Genomic DNA, 21,864 nt, shown 5'->3' with positions numbered 1-21,864 from the left:
AGCAAAAGATATGTTCTACAATTTGTGTTTTCCTCTAAAATAAATCATTTTCATGGGAATTTTGTATTTGAAAATCAAATCTCTTGCTAAAATGAATATGCACTCACTCTTGTTAAATTTTTACCAACATAAAAACATGAAAGGTAAATATGAGCACATTTGAAAACTTTTCAAGGAATCCAATTGATTAATTTGGAGTGGCTCTCACCTCTAATGCCTGCACTTGAGGGGCTGAGGCAGGAAAATTGCCCCAGGATAGTAGCCGGCCTGAACTACAGAGTGAGTTAAAGGCTAGCATGAGCCACAGAGCGAGACCCAATCGAAATTACAAGCCACATTTGGGCAGTTGTGTAGACTTCTGTAGATGATTCACCAGCGAAAGGACACCTGACATGTAATGGGGCAAGACACACCATCATGTCCTTGTCACATGTTCTCTCCCAAGGCCATGCCCTGGCATTTAGTCCTTAGGGTGATGTCCATACTCTCTGCCATCCTCACTTTACAGCTGGACGGTTCAGGTGCACTGAGAGCGCCATTGGCTAGCATGACTTCCTCAGCCTTGGTCCTACTGACACTGAGGGTGATGAATCTTGTCTGTTGTGAGATGCAGGGACAGCATCCTTCACTGTGTTTTGTGATAATTAAAGCAGAATCCTGGTCCAATTGTAGGCCCTCTCCCTGATATGGGGACCACCAAATGTCAGAGGGAGATAGAATTATCCCTACTGATAACTACTGTTCAGACCCTAGCTCAGAGTCACACAACTCGGACATGGGACCAGCCTTTGATGAATGTGAAACTCAGTGTCTCCCTTGGGCACCGATGAGCACTGTGGGTTTCCCAAGCTCTGCCTCAGTGCTTATTGCTAACACATATGAGCACCATCCTTGAAGTGCACAGTACATCAGCAATGCTCAGTGGACTGCAGAGGTACCTCGGCCTGTGGGCTCTTTCAAGCTGATAGGAAGGGGGATCTTGTCTCATCCTTTCTCTAATAAACAACACACTTTCCCAAGCCTGGGAAGGGTTCACTGTCAACAATGATGCTCAGTAGACAAGTGGAACACTGAGGTGAAAGTGGGATGGAACAGTGAGATCGAGTTCTGTTGCCCAAATAAAGTCCCTCAGCACTTCTGTCTACATCCATAAATGGGGCATCGCTTTGATCTCCAGCTGAGTCATGAGGGTGAGCTGGTATGAGATGTCACATTCTCCTCTGATGCCTGGGCCCTAAGCCAGGCCTGAGCAGTGTGAGCTCCTAGCCTACTGGCCAAGTGAAGCCAAAAACAACAGAAGCCTTTCTGCAGTCTGCATCACTCTTACCTTCTCCCCACGCTCCCCGTCTTTCCCAGGGGCACCTCTGACACCAGGGGGACCCTGAAAAAAGGAAAGTTGTCCATGTGGTTAGTTTTTTACAGACATTAGCTCCCAGGGTTACGCCAACAGGCCCCTTCCTCTCGGCTCACTTGTTCCCCATCCAGTCTTAAACTCTTCCCAGTGTCTGCAGAGTTCCCCCCAACATCCCAAAGAAAAGCTCCAGGGTAAACACTGTGTGGACACATCCATGGGGACATATGGTCAAGAGAAAGAAAGGAGCTAGGCAATCACACTGAGCAACTGGAGCTCAGGCTTGCTGAGGACTCTGCAGCCCACCAAGGACACACTGCACAGCCACCTCATCTTAGGGCAAAGAACTAGGCCACTGGGGCTAAAGAGATAGGTCAGTGGTTAAGACCCTTCAAGAGGACCTGGGTTCAATTCCCAACACTTGCATGGTGGCTCACAGTTACATGTAGCTCCACTTCCAGGATGTCAGAAGCCCTCCCCTGGACTCCACACACATCAGCACACAGGAGTACACAGACTTACATGCAGGCAAACACATAAAAATATTTTTATATATTTAAAGAGGTGGGCTGTTTCTTCTCCCATCACCCTGGAGCCACACCAGGTGACAATCCTGGCCACTTCCTCAGGATGACTTGGACACCATACTCTCCATAAGCCAGATAAAACAGGCAAAAGAAAGCAGGGTTGGTTGGTGGTGACTATGTATGCATAGTGGAAAAAGAAGGGCTTTACAGGAAAGAGCTACTCCAACCACTTCTCCCATGACTCAGTCTCTTCCTGCCCCCGTTCTTCCTGAATAAAATGGGGTCAGGGATGGTATCTACCTATCAGGTTTGCTGTGTGGATGAAATAAACCAACACATTATGCATGAAAAATCTAAATGCCATGCATCTAGCCTCTGAGTCACAGATACCTGGGAAGGTTTAGGAATGAGCAAGCCTGGCCTAATCTATTGCAGAGGAAAAATTCCTTGTAGCCTGTGGCCAGATACCACTGTATGTTGTACTGAAAATCATTGAAGTCTAAATCAATTATGCTTATGTTGAATCATAATACTAGCCCATTAACACATCTTGGGTCACCATCCAGGAGAGAGAAAGGAAGAACCTCAGCAGATGATGTGGGATCAGAAAGATAAGCTGCCCTAACCCTGCCTCGTTTCCAGATGAAAGAGCTTAGCAAAGTATGACCAAGGTCTTAAAATGCCAGGTGTTGGGAGATTGGGGTTAGAATTCAGGTATCTAATAGCCATCGGGGAGCTTTGACTTCTATGGGATTGAAGGTAAAAGGTGATGCTGATTCCAACAACAGTGAAATGTACAGCCCCTCTGTTACCGTCTATAACCTAGGGAGCCGACATGTTACCTAGAACCTTGGGTTGGCCATGTTCTGGGTAGCCCTCACCAGTACACGGATTACAATGCTGCCCGCATGCCCGTGTGGATGGGAAGGAGGAGGGGTAGTGAACAAAGGCAGGTTCACACTGATGCCTTTGCTCTCTTCACATACTCACCAGACTTCCTGGGGGACCACTGAGACCTGGGGGTCCTGCAGGTCCTGGAGGGCCCTAAACAGATATGGAACAATTGAGAAAGCGGACTGGCTAGAAATAACTATCCCAGCCACTCTCAATACATCTCTCACACTCAGTTCACCAGGAACTGCTGGGACAGCCTCCAAACTGACACTCCCAGGTATTAGCAACCTACCCTTCACTGAGACTATAGCGTCTCCTCCAGCCAGACTCAGATGAATGGGATTGAAGGTGGAGGGAACCAGAGACAGGAAGACTCACAGTTCCTCAGGCCCAGGAATGGTGGGGAGTGAGGATGGCAAGAGTGGGAGGAAGAGAGCCACCCATCATGCCTAAGGAGCTTGGCTGCCCATCAGCCTCGATCCTATGCATAGGGGTAGAGGAGGGACTTGCTCAGAGCTGAGTTATGAAGAAAAGGCCCTTGGTGCGCTAAGGTGTTAAAGGGTACTGGGCAAGCCTTGCAGGACACACACATGATAGGGTTTGGCAGTAGCCTTGACAATGAGACGGACAGAAAGGGGCTTTTAAAGGATGGGTGGAGGGGGCTTGTGATGAGCTACTGGGTCGCAGGTGATCAAAGGTTGGTATGGCTCTGGGAAGGCCACTTGAAGGCAGTGCCAGGCTAAAGATGCTGGCACCATCCACAGTGCGAGGGCATCTGCTGACAGGGCAGAGGAGTGAGCGTGAACACAGGTGTGTGAGCCTGTGTGCACACTTCAAGTGTGTGCTTGATTGGATGGTCTGTGACTGCTTCCTGGAGTGGATTTTAACTAGAACTTGGTGATGACTCTATGAGAGCATGGGTGTGGGTGAAGGCATTTCAGGAGGGTCAGTGCCACGGAATGAGAACTAGGGGATCCCCAAGTACTAGAGACTGCTTAGGTTCTCAGTTTTGTCCACTGTCACAGGTCACATGTATGCTTCGAGGACAAAAATCACAGTGCACACTCCTAGACTCCTTCCCAACTGTTTCCGCTCTACTCCCTTTGAGCACCGGCCAGGCTGTCTTTCCTATGGGGAATAGCTCATCTCTGCCCCTCCTGTGTCATTCCCATTAGCCTCTACTCATGGCCAACCCTATCTCCTCTAAGTCACAAGTCATGGTCACAAATGGTCTGGTTGGTCTGTAGTCCCAAGACCAGACTGGACATTGACACTTCTTTTACTGCCTATCACTCTTAGGACGCCACTCAGGTCAGCCTGACTCTGCTCCAGCCGGTACCATAGGGACACCTGGGCTCTACAACTTTGGCCATGCAACACAACTCCATACATTCTGAGAGGAAAATGCCAGTCTCTCTGAGATTAAACCGGCTCTGTGGATAGGACAGGCAGGAACAGCAGCCTGAGAGATCAGAAGGTGCCTGAGGGAAAATCTGTGTCTGCTCAATTCCTTGACTGCAACTTCATGTTTGAGGTGTGTGTGTGAAACACAGAGAGACAGACAGAGAAAACAGAGACAGAGGAGCACAGAAAGAGAAATGGGGAGACAGAGAGATAATTGTGTAACTTGGATTTTTATCTTTAGGGTGTGCATCTGTGGATCTGAACCCAGGCACAATTCGCAGAACACACAACATCTGGAAGTGGTCCTGATTATTCATGGAAAGTCCTTTGTGCACCCTCTATGCGCACTGAGGATTTCTCTCATGGCTGGTCACACAGGCACAGCATTGGTTTGTTCTGGGATTGTGTCTTTGTAGCATCTGTGTATATACAGGAGAAACTCTGCCTCAGAGTTTGACACATGGACAAAGTTCAGGCCTGCTGATAACATTAGGAAGACAAGAGCATCTCTCTTTGGCTTAAGGTTCAAATGGTCCCTGGGCCTGGGAAATCTCACTAGTGTGGATTTTCTTTCTTAGCTATATTGCAGTTGGTCCAGAACTGTAAGCCAGAGAAAAGATGTTCATCTGGGCCACCCCATCTAGGAAGCCCCCAGAAGTCAGGCTGGACAGAAGGACTCACAGGGTTTCCAGCTGCTCCAGGAGGCCCATGTACACCATCAAGTCCCTTGGCACCCTGGGCAAGAGAGAAAAGAAGGTGGTGGATCAGAGGCCTGGGGTCTCAGGTAGTGCTAGCCTGCAGCTCAAACTAGACTCATCAGAACATAAAAGGATGGAACAGAGAACAGGTTCTGTCAGGTGCAGAAAAGCCTCCATCACTGACCCTGCGCATCCTCTAAAGGCATCTATTTCATATCATTAATGCATTATGTAAATGAGGGAGAGAATTGCTCAGTCTTGACCTTGGCGGTTTTAAACAATAAGCTATTCCAAACCTTCTACAATCCCTTCCCTCCTTCCTCCCCAGATAACCGAACGATTGTCAGGAGACATCTATTCATTCCAAATCATACCAGATAAATACAATAAAAATGCTAATATGTATCAGGCATCTTCTAAACCTGTTTGCCCATCAACTGCTGGGGAGGAGGAGCCATCTGCGAATGCACTGGACAACAAAAGCAATCTTGCCTCCTGGATAACCTCTCCAGAACATTCTTAGTCTAAGAAAGCACTCTTCAGCCACAAACAGCCCCTTAGTGGAAGGGAAGAACAACCAGCATCCCAGAGCCAGGTCCAGGTAGTTGCTTTTGGGGCCAATTTTTCCAAGGTGTTGGGACCCTTAGTTGTGGGTATTGTCACAACCCACTGTCTCCAACACCGTCCACCCACCACCCTAGTAAGTGAGAAGGCTTGGGGAAAAGGCACAAAGGAAATACACAATGGGTGCAGGGCAGCACGGTTCAGGAGCTAACAGGTGGAGAAAGGGCTCTCTTACCGGAGGGCCAGTGGGTCCCCGAGGGCCCAGTTCTCCAGGATGACCCTGTGGTCCCTGCAATGAAAGAGAGATGTCCACATGAACTAGCTCAGCACCCTGCCCTAAGCACAAGGGGCTATGGGTGGGGGGATGTGCAATGGTTATAATCTGAGATCTACAGAAGCCACACCACTGAAGTCCTGAGGGCTAAAACATACATGCTACACTGTTTACTAATTCCACCAGTGTGTCGAGTAGCCAGTGGGGTTCTGGCATAGAACCAGCCAGGCCTGGATTCCTGGTCCTCAGGAAACAGGGAATGGTGAGAAATAGGGAGTGTGGGTACTCACCATTGCTCCAGTTTTGCCAGGGTCACCCTTTTCTCCTTTGGGCCCTTGCTCTCCCTGTGGGTTAAAAGCACATGGTACAGGTGACGCCCTCCCATACACATCAGCTCCAACCCTCAGCAATGAGACACGGATCATGTCTACACCCTGATGACCATACTAAAGCTGTTCCTGTTGGAAGGATTAGCGGCTCTTCTCTCTCTTTCTTGGGGTTCGGAAAGATCCTGACTTTTTGTTCAGATCCAAGACTGAGGGTCTCTTCTTCAGGGAAGCAGAACCCCAAACTAGCCGCATTCTCCTATTGGGCATTCTCAGGGTTTAGTGTCCCCTCCATGGAGCCTGTTGAGGTTTCAACTTTACACATGAGTGATCTGACCCTTATCCCATCCCACTCAGGGCTGACCGACACAGAAAGGAACATCAATAAATATAACCAGGGGGCGGAGCGGGTCTTTCAAAGTCAAACTCTTTCTTGAGGAATATGTGGAGAGAGATTTGCTGAGCAGGTTGAGTTCTTGACAGAGAAAAATAGAAGAAGCAGAAGAAACATATTTTTAAAAGATAATTTCCTCAGCCTCATTTTGATTTGCATTTCCTTGATTACTAGGGAGCATTTCTTTAAGTGTTTCTCAGCCATTCAATATTCTTCTGTAGGGAATTCTCTATTTAGCTCTGAACCCCAATTTTAATTGGATTATTTAGTTTGGTGATGTTTAATTTTTGAGTTCTTTATATATTTTTTATATTAGCACTTTGTTCAATGTAAGGTTGATAAAGATCTTTTCCTAATCTTACACCCATCAGAATGGCTAAGATCAACACTTCAAGTGACAGCACATGCTGGGGAGGATGTGGAGAAAGAGAAACACTCCTCCATTGCTGGTGGGAGTGCAAACTTGTGCAACCACTTTGGAAATCAATCTGGCATTTTTCTAAGGAAGTGGGGAATAGTGATACCCCAAGACCCAGCTATACCACCCCGGGACATATATGCAAAAGATGCTTCACCATAAAACAAGGATATTTGCTCAACTATGCTCCTATCAGCTTTATTTGTAATAGTCAGAATCTGGAAACAACCTAGATGCCCCTCAAAGAATGGATAAAGAAACTGTGGTACATTTATACAATGGAATACTACTCAGCTATTAAAAACAATGAAATCTTGAATTTTGCAGGCAAATGGATGGAACTAGAAATGATCATCCTAACTGAGGTAACCCAGACCCAGAAAGACACACATAGCATATACTCATAAGTGGATATTAGCCCAACATAGATGTCCCCTGAGAGACTCCACCCAGTATCAGGACAGATACTGGGACTAGAAACTGGACTCTAGGCAGAGCACTGAGAGTTGTAGGGAAGAGTGTAGGGATGAGAAGTCCAGGAGGGAGCAGGAACTCCACAGGGAGTCCATCAAGGCCTGCAGATCTGGACATGAGGGGGTCTGCACAAACTGGTGCACCAGCCCAAAACAATGCATGCAGAGAACCAAGACCCTTTGTTCAGATGGAACTGATGGAATGCCAATTCTCCACGCATGAGGAGGGGGCTGCTGCTGCCGAACCTCTGACATGCACTCTGTTGCCTATGATTTGGTCACTGCCCCTTGGCCAGACAGCCTAGCGGGCACACAGAGGAAGGGGATGCAGGCTATCCTGATGAGACCTAATAGGCTTTCACCCCACAGTTGGGGTAGGAGCACCCCCCATCAGTGGTCTAGGGGAGGGGAATAGACAGAAAAGAAAAGGAGGATGGCAACGGGAAAATAAAAGGGAGGGGATAACAATTGGGATGTAATGTGAATAAATTATACTAAATAAAATATTAGCTTTAAAAAGGTAATTTCCTTGCTTTGATTCTGAAAGTGGCTACTGACCTTTTCAATAGTACACATCTGAAAGGGCACCCCACTGAGACTCAAAAGGGGAGACATGTCGGACACTTAGACCTCTCTCCTTAGGTGCTCTCCCAGTGGGATATTTCAGAAATTATCTCTATGGGGCAACTATAGGGTAGTTTTAATCCCTGAGCCCCATGTGCACCAAAGAGGGAAAAATGGGAAAGTTCAAACGTTCAGAGTCAGACACTCAATATATAGTTGGCAGAGGTGTTCTGGGAGGGAGGTGGTGAGATGGGCACCATGCCTGTGTATGGGAGGAGCTAAGCCTTGAAATACAGAGACCTATGGAGGCATCACTACAGGCAGCCACTAAGGCTGACAGACACCTCCTCTGACAACCCCTGAATTCCAGGCTGCCCAGAGATGTCCTCCCTGCACTTCCTTCACATCTCACCTCCAAAGCATAATGTCCTTCCTTATCCTTCAAGGACTTCAGCGTCTGACTCAGTTTCCCCCCTGCCCCATTCCTTTCTGTCATACACAAATCCTCGGTTTTCCTGAAGTTGCACCGGCTTATGATTGAAGAAATGGAGACAACATTGGTGAACTGCAGCTCTCCCTACTCCACCCTTTCAGCTGTCCTGTGTTGTGAAACACAGGTTATATCATACTGAGAGAGGAATATCTCTCTCACACACACACACACACACACACACACACACACACACACACACACAAAACAAAACAAAACAAAAAAATGAGAGAAGCTAGACATGGTGGGCTTTCGTGTGAGCACTCAAGAGGCACAGGCAGGAAGATCTCTGCGTTTGAAGGCACTTTGACCTGACTTTAAGAGGGGAGAGGCTGAGGGTGGTGGTGGTGATGGTAACACTCCTTGGCTTCGGTGCTGCCAACAGCATAAAGAGATTCTAAATGGTTAGTTTTCAGAAGACTTCAGGAAGGAGGAGGAAAGGGGCCTCCACTTCCACAGACTGTGGAACTGATTTCTGTCTTTCTGTTAAGTGCCTTGATGTCTGCAGGAAACCACTGAAGCCTCATTCCCCAAGCAGCCTGAATTGAATAGTGTGGAAATTGTCTCTATGGGGCAACCAACTTCCGTGGACTGAGAGCTTGAAGTGTTCCCATCTCTGGTCTCTTTGCTGCCAACACTGATAGAGATTGCTCTGGAATCTCAGGTATTTCCAGTCTCATAGCAACTAGCAGCTCCGGGCACAGCAATGTGGACTCCATACAAACAGAAAATGGCCTTCGCTCTTGACCACTGAGTGATGTTTCTAGAATGCCTGCCTGCCATGAGAACCAGTTTATTACAGTGATTTATCTCCTACTTTTTGCCAGGACAGGTGCTAGAGACCCTGGTGCTGCCAAACCAGCATGAAGGGCTGAGAGTTGAATCGAATCCCCAAAACCTCCACTGCCAACGTCCCCACCACTCCACCGGACGAGCTGGGGCCACAGGCTACGCAGGGTCCACTGCTACTTACTGGCACTCTTGGGTGTGGTGTGAACATCAATGGCTGGAAAGGAAAGCACACAAGTTAGAAAGCTTGGACTCAAAGGAGCCTTCCATGTCATCTTTTACAATCCCGATGCTTCTAAGAGATTTACCTAGTCTTTTTATAGTTGTCTCTTGAGGGCAGTGTTAGTATTTTTTATTCTTTGAAAAATCCCAATGCAGTCTGGTCATCTCCATTCCTTACTCCTTCCCTCCGACTCTCCCCAGCTGCATCCAGCATTATGTTCCTCCTCCCACCTTCATGTCCTCCTTTACTAATGACCCACTGAGTACTATGAATGCTGCCCATATTGGCATGCTGTGGAGTTGTTCCCAAGGACAAGGCGAACCTACTAGGGGCAAGTGGTCACCCTTACCAAAGAAAAGTATCGTGTGTGTGTGTGTGTGTGTGTGTGTGTGTGTGTGTGTGTGTGTGCGTGCGTGTGTGTAAGACAGGATCTCATGTAGTCTAAGCTGGCTTCCAACTTTTGAAATAGCCATGAACTCCTGAGCTTCTTGCCTCTCTACCCTTCAGGTACTGGAATGTGTCCATGTCCTTTATCATCACTAAGCTTGTCCAACAGGATTAGATTTCCCCAAATGATCTGCATGTGCATTCATAGATCAGTGAAGGGGTGTGCAATATATAGATTTCGATGGCCTGTGGTCCCAACCTTCCTATGACTCTAGATATCTTCCTGAGGTTCTCCGGAATACTCCATGCAGGCAACTGGAAGGCTGCCTAGGGCATTGAATTCAGCATTATCACCTATCCTGTCCTAGCCAGGGACAGAAGTGAAGAATGACGAGCAAGGGGGGCAGCCACTCGCTCATGGAGAGGCCAGTGGATACCATCATGAACTTCAGTGACTCTCCAGCCGTACCAGCCCATAGGCTGCACTGAATCCCTGCTTTGTCTAGCCTCAACGCTTTCATAGAAGTTATTATTTGGATCTGGAACACTGCTCCACTTTAAATTTGGTCCAGCCTTCATTCAGGACTTCTGTGATTAGCTCCACAGATGTTCCTTCCTCCTCTAGTACTCACATACAAATTAGGCCATTTGAACCTCCTTGATATGCACATCAGTTGCACTGGATGATCCTGGGTGGCATCTTTTGCAACTGTGACTAGAGTGCATTCCTATAATTGGAGCATCTGTTTTGTTCCTCTGATCTATATGTCTGGTTCTGTGTTAGCACCATGCTGTTTTCATTACTACAGCCCTGTAATATAGCTTGAGATCTGGAATGGTGATTCTACCCACCACTATTCATTTTGTTCAGGATTTCTTTAGCTATCTGAGGTCTTTTGTGTGTGTGTGTGTGTGTGTGTGTGTGCCCATTGGAATTTTATGGTTTCGATTCTCTTTCTGGGAATTTTTATAGGGCATGCATTGAATCTGTAAAATGGTAGATGATCAAGCAATACCAATATTATGAGACCATGAGCATGGGAGGTCTTTCTATGTTCTAGTGTCTTCTTGCATCTCTTTCTTCAGAGATTGCAAGCTTTCATTGTGGAGGTCTTTCATCTACTTGATTAGATTCATCCTTCAATATAGTTTTGATTACCGTGAACGGAAACATAGCCAAAATCTCTTTCTTAGCATGTTTTAAATCAATAACTAGAAAGGTTACTGGGTTTTGTAACTTGATTTTGTGTGTGTGTGTGTGTGTGTGTGTGTGTGTGTGTATGTGTGTGTGTGTGTGTGTGTGTGTGTGTGTGTGTGTGTGTGTGTGTGATCTGCCACTTTGCTGAGGGTCTTGATCATTTCTAGAAGGTTCTGGTAGAATCTTTGGGACATTCTATGTAAAATATCATGTCATCAGGGAATGGAGATGACTTGCTTTTCCATTTGTACACCTTTCATTTCCTTCCCCTAAGAGACTATAGATTCACTGTGAGGTCTGAAGCCCGCTGGTGGTTAGCCCAGAGCAAAAGTCCAGGGGGCAAACTGAATAGGCAGAGAAACATAATGATTCACCATAAAAGGTAAAAGATGGCTTCCTCTCCTTCCCATCAAGGCCTCAGTTCCAGACTCCTCCCCATTGGACCTCTGCTCCAGGCCCGCACATCGGAGCCCATGCTAATGTTTTCATATGACTGTGAGGACATGGAAATACGTAATCTTCTGTAGGAAGTATGTGAAGAGTAAACCTGAGTACATCATTACCAGTTGATCCCAGGCATCAAGGGATGCTTTCACCATCTGGTGGCAGGTAGTAATCTGCCTCTGCCCTGTTTTACGGACAAGGAAAGTGAAGGACAGAGACATGAGCCCCCCAAGACATCTGAGTAACAAGATTATGCAGGGTCAGGACCTGACATCCATACAGGGGATGGAAGTCTTTGTTCTCAGCCTTCAATATCCAATGATCCACATACTGTTTTTTCCTGCTTAGCTTGTTTTATTTATTTTATTTTATTTTTGAGACAAGGTTTCTCTGTGTAGCCTTGGCTGTCCTGGACTCACTTTTTAGACCAGGCTTGCTGTGAACTCATAACGATCCACCTGCCTGTGGCTTGTTTTACTTAGTGTGTTCATCCATAAAATTTCAAGACTCTAAACTGTGTTTTTGTGTATGCATATGTGTGTGAGTATATTTGTATGCATGTGTGCACGTGTGTGTGTATGAGGGTGTAGGTGAGCATATATATGCCTATGTGTCTGGGAGTGTATATATGTGTGTTATATAAAATTAGATTTTGTTATATGGACATTCCAGGACTTATTTAATCCTATGTTGTAGTCAACACAAGCAACACTACAATGTATACCCTTACATATAGTTTTTAGATAAATATAACGCTATCAAACTAATAAAACAAACACCCTCAAAACATTTTCTTTTTCCCAGGGAAAAGTTGAAGTAAAAGCCCCAAACCTGGTGCCAACCAGGGGGGACTTTGTCTCCAGTCCCACCAGAACTCATAAAGAGAGCCATATGCTATGTCTCTGTTAACTGCCCAAACAGAATCACAGAATGCAGAAGAAAACTGAAATAAAAAATAATTCCAAAACTAGGCCTATTATAGAATTCTTGGGAATGAGATAACTGATAATAAAAATGGCCTTTTTATATTTATTGCATAAACTAATGATGCCAAACAAAAGCCATACCTATGCTAAACACGCTACAAGGCTCCAATTATACCTTTGTGGTCATGGAAAGTGGAATGTTGTTAACACAGAACTGTAGTGTCTTGGGCTGTCTCTCCTCCCTTCACAGTCCTTCACTGCTCACCAGTGTACCTGATCTAAGACTCTTCCCACAATTAGGCCAAAAAAATCTACTGGAATATATTAACAAGCCACCAACTGAAAAGCGAAGACTGTCATCAGATAGCCTTGGAAACTACTAGACACTGAAAATGCCTGTGGAAGGAGAGGAATCAGAGGCTTTGGTTATGGTACTATGGTCCCACCTTGAACAAATAACTTCTTGCCTCCAGATTCTTGTGTCAGTTTCCATGTATATAATAGCCTTTAATTCATTCTGATAAATAGTAATTGTGCTTTTGTTGAATTAAGTGAATAAAATAAGCAGAGGGCTTCTCTTCACTAGAAGAGTTAGGAGTAGGGAGAGAGAGAGAGAGAGAGAGAGAGAGAGAGAGAGAGAGAGAAATTGCCTTATGGTCCAAAAGAGGAGATAAAATTAGAGTCAGAGTAACTTACACTTCCAGGTAAGCCAGGGGGGCCTGCTGGACCAACCTCACCCTAGAAGAAATGAAAAGTATAATCTTAATCCTGTTAATTCTGCTTATGCCAGGAATGATCTATAGTATCCTGCATAGTATTAGAACTGCATCGCCCTCCCTGAACAGACTTTAATAGATTATAGTTAGGTGGGGCAGGGGGCAGGATACACACGTACCCTCTGAACTATGCAATACTCAGACATGTATTTTTAAAGCATCTAGACAGTACCATGTGACATTCTATCGTTTTGTAATGATGATGAAGATGTGGAAGTTGTTTCCACTGCTGCCAGCAAAGCCAGTTAAAGCAAATGTTCCCACATGTGTCTTTTTAGCTTAATGGCCACACTGAAGTCTAGTTCCCTCAGAGACATCCTTAGAGATGTCCTACACCCCCGGGAGAGGCAGGCCACTCTCATATATCCACATATACCAGGATTGTTCTTGTATACTGCACAAGTTTGGGAGCTGACTTGGTTGAACTTGAAACCCATTTCTACCATAGTATAAGCACTAAAAAAGGTAGGTCGAGTTCCCTCTGACTTGCTTCTTCTGTTACATGACACATTCTAACTTATGTATCTCATGTATATGAACTGATTCATCTCTGTAGATAGGGCCATGAAGTATTTTATATTGTATATGCATAATGATATTTTATATACTTATGTAATATATATGATGTACTTTGCCCCTGCACCCCACACTTCTCATGATGCCCTTCTTTATCCAAATGTTCCACCTTCATTTTAATGTCACATATACATTCATGTCATCATATGTGTCATACGCATACACATTTTATAAGTTCTAGATGCCACATACGAGAAGAAGCCTGCGGTATTTGCCTTTCTAAGTCTGATATTTTACTGTTAACATGGTTTTCTCCTTGTTTCAAAAATATAGAGAGTGACACACAAAAGTCTCAATCCAGATGCACAAATATAGGCAGTCAGCGAGCCAGGCACTTGGTTTCACACTCAGAATCTAGCTTTTCACTTGGACTGACACTGAAGAAGTTCCAGAAGAAGAGGCATTGGAGTCACGGTATGACTGGCCACTCTGTCTCCTCCCTGACAGGGTAGGTCCACACTCTAGTGCTCTAGAGACCACCATGAGGACCCCTAGTTACCTCCTTGCTATTAACAACAGCAAGGGATCAAAACCCAGTGCTGCCTTGTAGGGGGTGTGGACAAAGGGACAAATGAGTACAAGAGGAAAGAGGAAGAAAAAGTGTTCAAAGCAGAGGACACAGGATGCCTTGGCAGTGGTCCCCTTGCCCATCCCCAGAGCTGGGCAGAAAGAATGGTTGCCAGTGGTGGGAGGGAGACTCTCCAACACTGAGTAAGAGGCTTGACTCCAGAAAGCCACGGGTTTAGGATAAGCTTGACATTGATGGGATTCCAATCCTCCTTTCCTGTGGGTGTTCAGCCCTCAGTTGTCCTTGAAAAGTAGGAAGAATTACCACTCCAACTCCAAGATGTTAACTATAGGGCAAAGGGGATTGGGGTGGGAATGCTTCAACAGAGGGCACAGCTGAGGCAGGGCCCTGGAAGGCCAGGCAGAAGGGGAATCCTTGCTTTAGTGTCCTGCGTTGGATTTGTTATCACCCGAATCTCTAGGGGAGCCTACCATAACCCAACATCTTTAGAAGCCTGCATGTGATTCTGCCAAGGAAATTACAGCTTCGTGGTCTCCCTAAACCTCTGCATTCTGGAAAAGAGCATCTCTAAAAGAAAATCCATTTTTGAGAAACCAAGTTTGAGCAAAAGTTTCTGGAAAGAAGCAGCAAGCACCCCTTCCAGAACCTTCCATGGCTGATTAACTGATTAGGATTTCAAAAATTGTAGAGATTGAAATATTACAGGAGCCATCCCTCTCCTATCTGGGTCCAATTTCCTTGTGACGATCAGGTAAACCTTTGGAGTGTATTAACACATCATTAGCTTCCACGACTCCCAAATCTGATAGTGTCATCACAAAGCATCAGGAGCCTACAACAGAGGTTCCCTCTCTTTACTGAAACCTGCCCATCTGATGCTTCCGTTAAGGTATTTAAAAAGCATTTTGATTTATGACCTCCTTTGTCATGTTTCTATTAAACATTCGTGAACCCACCACCTCATGAGAAACACAGTATTTGAGGTGACCTAAATCTCTGTTCCCAGGCCATCATGGCTCATCTTTCACTCTAGAATAAATTGTCCCTTATTCCATTGAAGTGAGAGCTATTTCTTTCCTAGACATCAAGAACCGAGCAGACTCAGGGAGCATCACCAAGGCCCATGTTGTCAACATGGCTGGAGTCAAGGATCGGGAAAGGCAGAAGGTGTGTCGAAAACCAGAGTGTGGAAAGTGCAGTGTGAGAACAGGCACCTCTCAGAAGGAAGGAGACTGTGGGCTGCTGAGAGTCACTGGCCCGTGGACCCAAGATATCAGTTTATGTGTCATCACTCTGTGAGTCTACTGTAAGCTGTCAGCAAGCATGGAGGTCAGTGAGGATGAGCCCTCTTCCCTCATAATCAGCAGCCTGTGACACTAGGAACTGAATCTGAAGGACTCTGACAATTGTTCAGAAGCATAGGCTCTGGGTCCTGCCCTGGCCAACGGTGGAGTAATGACATTCTCAACTACCCTAAAGATCTTAAGATTACTATCTAGCCAGATGCTGTCTGGAAACAAGCCAAAAACATGACAGTGTTGACAAGAGCTTTAAGACAGAGTAACAATGCTTCCATGTGTCAGGATTACTTGGAAACATGCATTGGAGCAATACTAATACATCCTGTAATTCTTTCCCTTGCCCTCTCCCCCACCCTCTTCTCTCCCCTCCCTCTCCTTTTCCCTCTCCCCCTCCTCCTCCCATTTCCTCTCCTCTCCTCCCCTCCCCTTCTCTCCTCTCCTCCACCTCTCCATCCCCTTCTCTCTCCCCTCCCTCACCTTCTTTTTCCCTCCTTCCCTCAGTCCCTCTCTCTCTCCCCCCCACCTCTTCCTTTCCTCTCCCTCCCGCCTCTTCCTCTGGAAATCAGCTAGGAAATTTAATGATGAGGATAAGAGCAAGCAGCTGTTACCTTTTCACCTCGGGCACCTTTCAGCCCAGGAAGTCCCAGTTCACCTTTTTCTCCCTGAAGTAAAGGATGCATTTAGAAACATTAGAACCTCTGCCTCTGGGTAAAGGCACTTTGGCCTTGGGCGACAAGAATGTGCCTTCACATTTATTTTCCATCTCTCTTCATGGCCTTTGCCTCCTCTGCAGGATAGGCCACAATGAACCTTAACTCCAAGGAGCTCTGGAAGCAGCTGGCTTGGGTGCCTCATACCTCTTTTCCTCAGAAGATGCCCGCTCTTCCCAGAGGTGTCTCCCAGACACTGTCCTTTCATTCCTGCTTAAGGACTCTAGACTTTGATCTTCTTGCATTTCTCAACTCCCAACACCAGGAGTTATTCTACTCTCCTAGTCAAAACCATCACCTCATCCCAAGAGTCTAAGACTCCAGAAGATGCTCTTTCCTTGGGCAGAGGCACAGTTGCCATGGTGGCAAGAGACAGTCACATTTACCTGGTCTCCTTTGTCTCCACGAAATCCTGGGGCTCCTGGAGCACCTGGAAGGCCAACTTCTCCCTATGCAAACAAAACCAGTAGGTACCAGTGGGAGGTTTTCCCTGTGAGAGAGGTCCTGGGTCACGTACTTTTCATGCCCTCGGAGATTTCATGCTTATTCACATAGAAAGTAGAGCCTTGCTAAAAGGGAAATTCTAGAGAATCTGTTTTGAGGTACCCAAGCTCCTTCCTGCTTCGGTCATTTCCTCTCTCAGGAACCCATCCTATCTCTCTGGGTCTAACTTTTCCACCCTTTTAGGATGGAATGTCAGCCCTTTAGCATCTTTCCTGGCATGCCTAGCCCCCTCTTTAAGATGACGTGTTCAACTGTTCTTCTGTCCAGTTTCTCCTAGTTCCTAATTTGGTTCTAACTCTCAGCACAACAACTGATACCTAGGACACATTGAAAACTACTAGTCAAACAAACGAAGGCATGAAATAAATGCAATCAACTTTTAAAAGGCATGATTCTTCTTGTAACTTAAAATGTTAATCTAAGACATAATGTCTAATGATGACTCATTAATTAAATAATAAATGATAAAGATATGAGCACACTAACCTTCTCACCAGGATGGCCTGCAAAGCCCTGCTCCCCAACTTCACCCTGTAAGTAGAGTGACAGTGTTTGATTATCTACTATGCACACCTTCAAACATGGCTGTCAGTCTGCAGTTGGCCTCACACATCCACAGTACATGCCAGCCACAGCCCTTGGCTCTCTAAAAGTTAAACATTAAGCCCCAGAGACCCTGAGGCATGAAGCCAAAGTGTTTACTATTTCTACAGATACGATTTGCAGGCTCCCTCACACTGTGTTCTGCTTCCCCAAAAGAAACAATTCTTGACATGACCAGAGTTCATGAATGCTGTGTTTGCTCACGGTGAACCTAAACCTTTGCAATTCAAAACAAGGGTGGGGCAAACCTGGAACTGATGGATCCACCCCAACTCCAGGTCTCAGGGCATATCAGGGATCCTGAAACCCCACTCCTCAGCAACCAAGGAGAAACTGATGTCCCTATGATTCAGGGTTCCTGGTTATTGATTACTCAGTCTTTTCATAAAACCAGACAGTCCTATGTGCTCAGAAGCAGTAAATAATTTAATTTCTCCTTCTCCTAATGTGTTCCAATGGGGGGAGCATCCTAGGAGACGATGTTAGGTACCTAGACTTCTAAGAAAAAGCGTGCTCTAAAGAGGTTCCCACCAGTTCTTGCCCCTTGTCAATTTTATCCTCATCCACAAGGTTCCTACTATGCTTTTAAAGTTCCCCTTGGGCTGGAGAGATGGCTCAGAGGATAAAAGCACTGGCTGCTTTTCCAAAGGTCCTGAGTTCAATTCCCAGCAACCACGTGGTGGCTCACACCCATCTATAATGAGATCTGGTGCAGGAAGAACACTGTATACATAATCAATCAATCAATCAATCATTAAAAAAGAAACAAAGAAAGTTGCCTTCAATTAAAAATTTTAAAAAAGTTCCCCTTAAAAATTTATGTTAAAACATGATCTTCAATGAGTTACTACAGAGGGGAAGGCATCCTATTGGGACTCTAAATGAGAGACACATGGGAGAATAGCAAAATAATAGGATACAGAGGGTCCTAGAAATCTACAAGTAGAACAATATGATAGGCAGATTTGGACCCAGGGGTCCCGCTCAAACTAAGGCACCAGCCAAAGACAATACAGGAGGTAAACTTTAAACCCCTTTCCAGATCTAGCCAATGGTCAGAATATTCTCCACAGTTGAGTGGAGAGTGTGATATGACTTTCTCACGTACTATGGTGCCTCACATTTGACCATGTCCCCTGGAGGGGGAGACCTGGTGGCACTCAGAGGAAGGACAGCAGGTAGCCAAGAAGAGACTTGATACCCTATGAGAATACATAGGGGGAGGTAATCCCCCTCAGGAACAGTCATAGGGGAGGGGAATAATGGGAAAATGGGGTGGGGGGAGGAATGGGAGGATACAAGGGATGGGATAAACATTGAGATGTAACAAGAATAAATTAATAAAAAAAAAAGAAAAAAAATTTATGTTAAAACATGATCTTCAATGAGTTACTACTGGAGCCTCTGGAGGTGATCAGTCATGAAGGTGGAGCTTGAAAGAGCCCACTGGCCTCTCCTGTCACAGAGGCTGCTACCCTGCAAGTGTCCATCTTATCCTGTGCCTATGGTGTCAACATAGCATCTAGAGGCAAAGGATCATCTACTAAGCAGAAAGTGTCTGGCAGCCTCCAAATCTACCAACACCTTGACCTTGAACTTCACAGCCTCCAGAACTGTGAACAAGATGTCTCTGTTGTTTTAAAACACCTAGCCTGCAGTATTTCGTAAGACACTTCTCCAACAAGCATTGTGCAGTCAGGAGACAAAGTAACAAGGGCCCCATTTCAAGGCTATCAGCTTCTGTGTTACCAGGCCCTTGCAAGAATAGGTGCATGGCAGGCTAATTTCTAATGGCATGTCTTTAAAATCGCTAATTCCTTCAGAGGCAATCTATGCTTAGTATCTGGCACACTATTTAGTAAAAGCTTTGGCACAGATACCATAAGAAGTGTGGTTTTCAGATGAGTAGGCACATGAACGAAAGACTGAACGGGTTGGTGCTGTGGATTTTTCCCGGAGCTGTGCCAAGTCAACTGGTTGTGAAGGCCAGAAAGGAAGGCAAAGAAAAGACAGTGGAAAAGGAGGCAGGAGATATGGGAGAAAGGAAGGAAGGAAAAGGAAGGTAGGTAGTGGGTGTGCGGAAGCCAAATGCATGCTTAGTGTACACATCCATCTAAGCCTGTAACTCTGGCTCCATGGAGTGACCCAACATCCACTCTGGAATTCTCTATGCATCCTGCAGTACCCACCAACATCCAACAGGCTTACAGCACATCTCCTAAGAACTGCCCTAAAAAGAGCCATGCAAACTGTTCACCACTGAAGTTCCCCCTTGAAATCAGCTGGCGTGGTCTCATCTGTTGTGTTAACTGCTTCCTAGGTGCTGAGGAAGAATAAGTGACAAGGTGTGGCTGGAAACCCTGAAGGCCATTGAAGCACATACTGAGTTCGATCACAGGCCATCCGTGAGGCATTCTACTGGCTTGGTCCCTTTCAGTACCAGCTAATTTATACAGTTCAGGCCAGTAAGCTTCACGCTGTTCTGGACTATGGAGGGGAAGGGGGCACTGTAGAGCTGATAGAGGGCCAGATACTGTGCTTAAACAGCCCACACACTGTGGAGGAATAGAGCAGATGGAGGGTGGTGTGGCAGTTCTTGCACAGTCTGTCTGGCTACAGTGTCCCTCAGAACTAAATATTGGCAGTGTGTGTAAACGCACACCAGGGTCCAGCACTCCTGTCTTCTCTGTTGACCATTCTGAGCCGTAGCTACGCTGTGATTTGGAGCTGATACACGTGGGAAGCAGCCCATTAGGAAAGTCCACAGTGAGGAACTTGAGAGCATAGATTGACAGGTATTGACACAAGGGACTGGACTGCCTTACATTCATGGCAATGCCCTGCCAATCACAGGCTGAGGAGTCTGCTTGCTCACCCAAGCCTCATGCTGCTCCGCTGGGCTGCTGGAAGCCCAGTGGGTGATGAAATTGCAGGCTGCCCCAGTGGGACTTCTCTGATATTGCATTTAAGAAGGGGCCCAGACACCAGAGGTCATGGGAGGAGAAACTAAGAGAAGAAAGACAGAAATACAGGGAGAGAAAAAGAGGAGAGGGAAGTGAAAAGTGTCTCTACCCTATTGCTCACTCCCTAGCAGGACAAACCAGTCAGTGGATGTGGTGTTTTCAGGGCCTCATCTATGCAGCATCCCCATGACTAGCACCTTTACACAGGTGACCTTGGCTCTGCTGTGATCAGACTCGGGGCATCATGATGGAGCCCCACAGATCTGCCAAGCTTGCTAACTAGCCCTTTCCTAATTATCTTCATTTCTCCTTTGAGATCCCCCAATGACACTCCCGGATGAGGTAAGGTCCCACATACAGTCACACAACCCCATCCAGAGGCACAGATGTAACATGAGTGTGGACAGTCATACCCGAGGCCCAGGCATTCCAGGCACGCCACCTTCCCCAGGGTCCCCTGGTTCTCCCTGTGGGAAGAAAATGCAGAGTCAACACAAAAGGGACCAAGCTTGGCTGAATATACCTACAGCTGGCTGTGGATGGGTCTGGAACAGGGCCACCTGTGTACAGGTAGTCTGAACTCTCATTCTTTGTGGCTGTCTAACTGTAGGACACCTCCTGCATCCCATATTCCTCAGCTGTGTTGCTTAAAGCATGTGTGAGTACAAATGGTATCTCTTTCCCTTCTGAGAGATTTGGACGAGGGACAGTGGGACAATCCCTTTTGATCTGAAAACACTAAATACTTGTTTTAGCCAGAGAGAGGAGTAAGTAATATTTATATAGAGGCCCTTAAATGGTGGCATCCCAAGGATTCTAAATCAGCACACCACAGAGATACCGCACCGCTCACAGCAGTCAAATTATGGAATCAGCCTAGGTGCTTGTCAGCAGATGAGTGGGAGCAAGAAACTGTGGATCTATGTGCATGCACCTGCATCAACTCTATTCAGCCATGAAGAAGAAAGAAATTATGCCATTTGCTGAAAAATAGATGCAACTTCAGACCATCACATTAGATTAACCAGGTCAGATTAAGAAAGACAAAAATATGTTTATATTTTCTTTCATTTGTGCTGAGGTTTTCTATAGACACATATAATCATGGGTGTGCATATGAAATGGAAGTAGATAAAAGCTGGGGGAAGGGATGGGAGTCACTCTATCCAAGAAAGGTAAGCAAATAAAAAGACTATAAATGTGTCTATATCTACACTTATTCTACATTGTATGTATATATACATACATATATGTGTGTGTGTGTGTGTATAATCTGAGTCTATTTTGAGTTTTTGGGTTTTGAGTGAAAAGAACACCAAATTTCACCAAAATATTTTATGTTTTCATTCACAGCTGCTTTTCAAGGGCACATCTGACTAGATACACACTTATAATTTAAGAACAAAGTTTATTTGTTTAAACTATGCATTGCTAGGGCTGGAGCGGCAGCTCAGTGCTTAAGAGCACTTGTTGCTCTTGCAGAGAACTACAGTAGGTTCCCAGAACCCTTGTGGCAGCCCACAGCTCCAGTTCCAGGACAAGGGACAAACAACACTCC

At 45.9% G+C, this 21,864-nt stretch overlaps 1 protein-coding gene across 1 annotated transcript in view; it reads right to left on the bottom strand.

Annotated features, from left to right (window-relative positions):
* Window positions 1–21,864, bottom strand: part of Col22a1 (collagen type XXII alpha 1 chain) — a 217,055-nt gene that overhangs the window by 94,650 nt on the left and 100,541 nt on the right. Inside the window, exons 26-36 of the mRNA XM_051159567.1 lie at window positions 20,720–20,773; window positions 17,227–17,271; window positions 16,623–16,685; window positions 16,135–16,188; window positions 13,041–13,082; window positions 9,351–9,383; window positions 6,003–6,056; window positions 5,674–5,727; window positions 4,858–4,911; window positions 2,869–2,922; window positions 1,328–1,381 (exon numbers count right to left, since the gene is read on the bottom strand). Coding sequence (XP_051015524.1) covers window positions 1,328–1,381; window positions 2,869–2,922; window positions 4,858–4,911; window positions 5,674–5,727; window positions 6,003–6,056; window positions 9,351–9,383; window positions 13,041–13,082; window positions 16,135–16,188; window positions 16,623–16,685; window positions 17,227–17,271; window positions 20,720–20,773 — 561 coding nt within the window. The remainder of the gene's footprint in view (window positions 1–1,327; window positions 1,382–2,868; window positions 2,923–4,857; window positions 4,912–5,673; window positions 5,728–6,002; window positions 6,057–9,350; window positions 9,384–13,040; window positions 13,083–16,134; window positions 16,189–16,622; window positions 16,686–17,226; window positions 17,272–20,719; window positions 20,774–21,864) is intronic.

The sequence above is a fragment of the Acomys russatus genome, chromosome 17 (assembly GCF_903995435.1).
Source record: "Acomys russatus chromosome 17, mAcoRus1.1, whole genome shotgun sequence".
NCBI lineage: Eukaryota > Metazoa > Chordata > Mammalia > Rodentia > Muridae > Acomys > Acomys russatus.
This window is presented reverse-complemented; position numbering and strand designations above follow the sequence as displayed.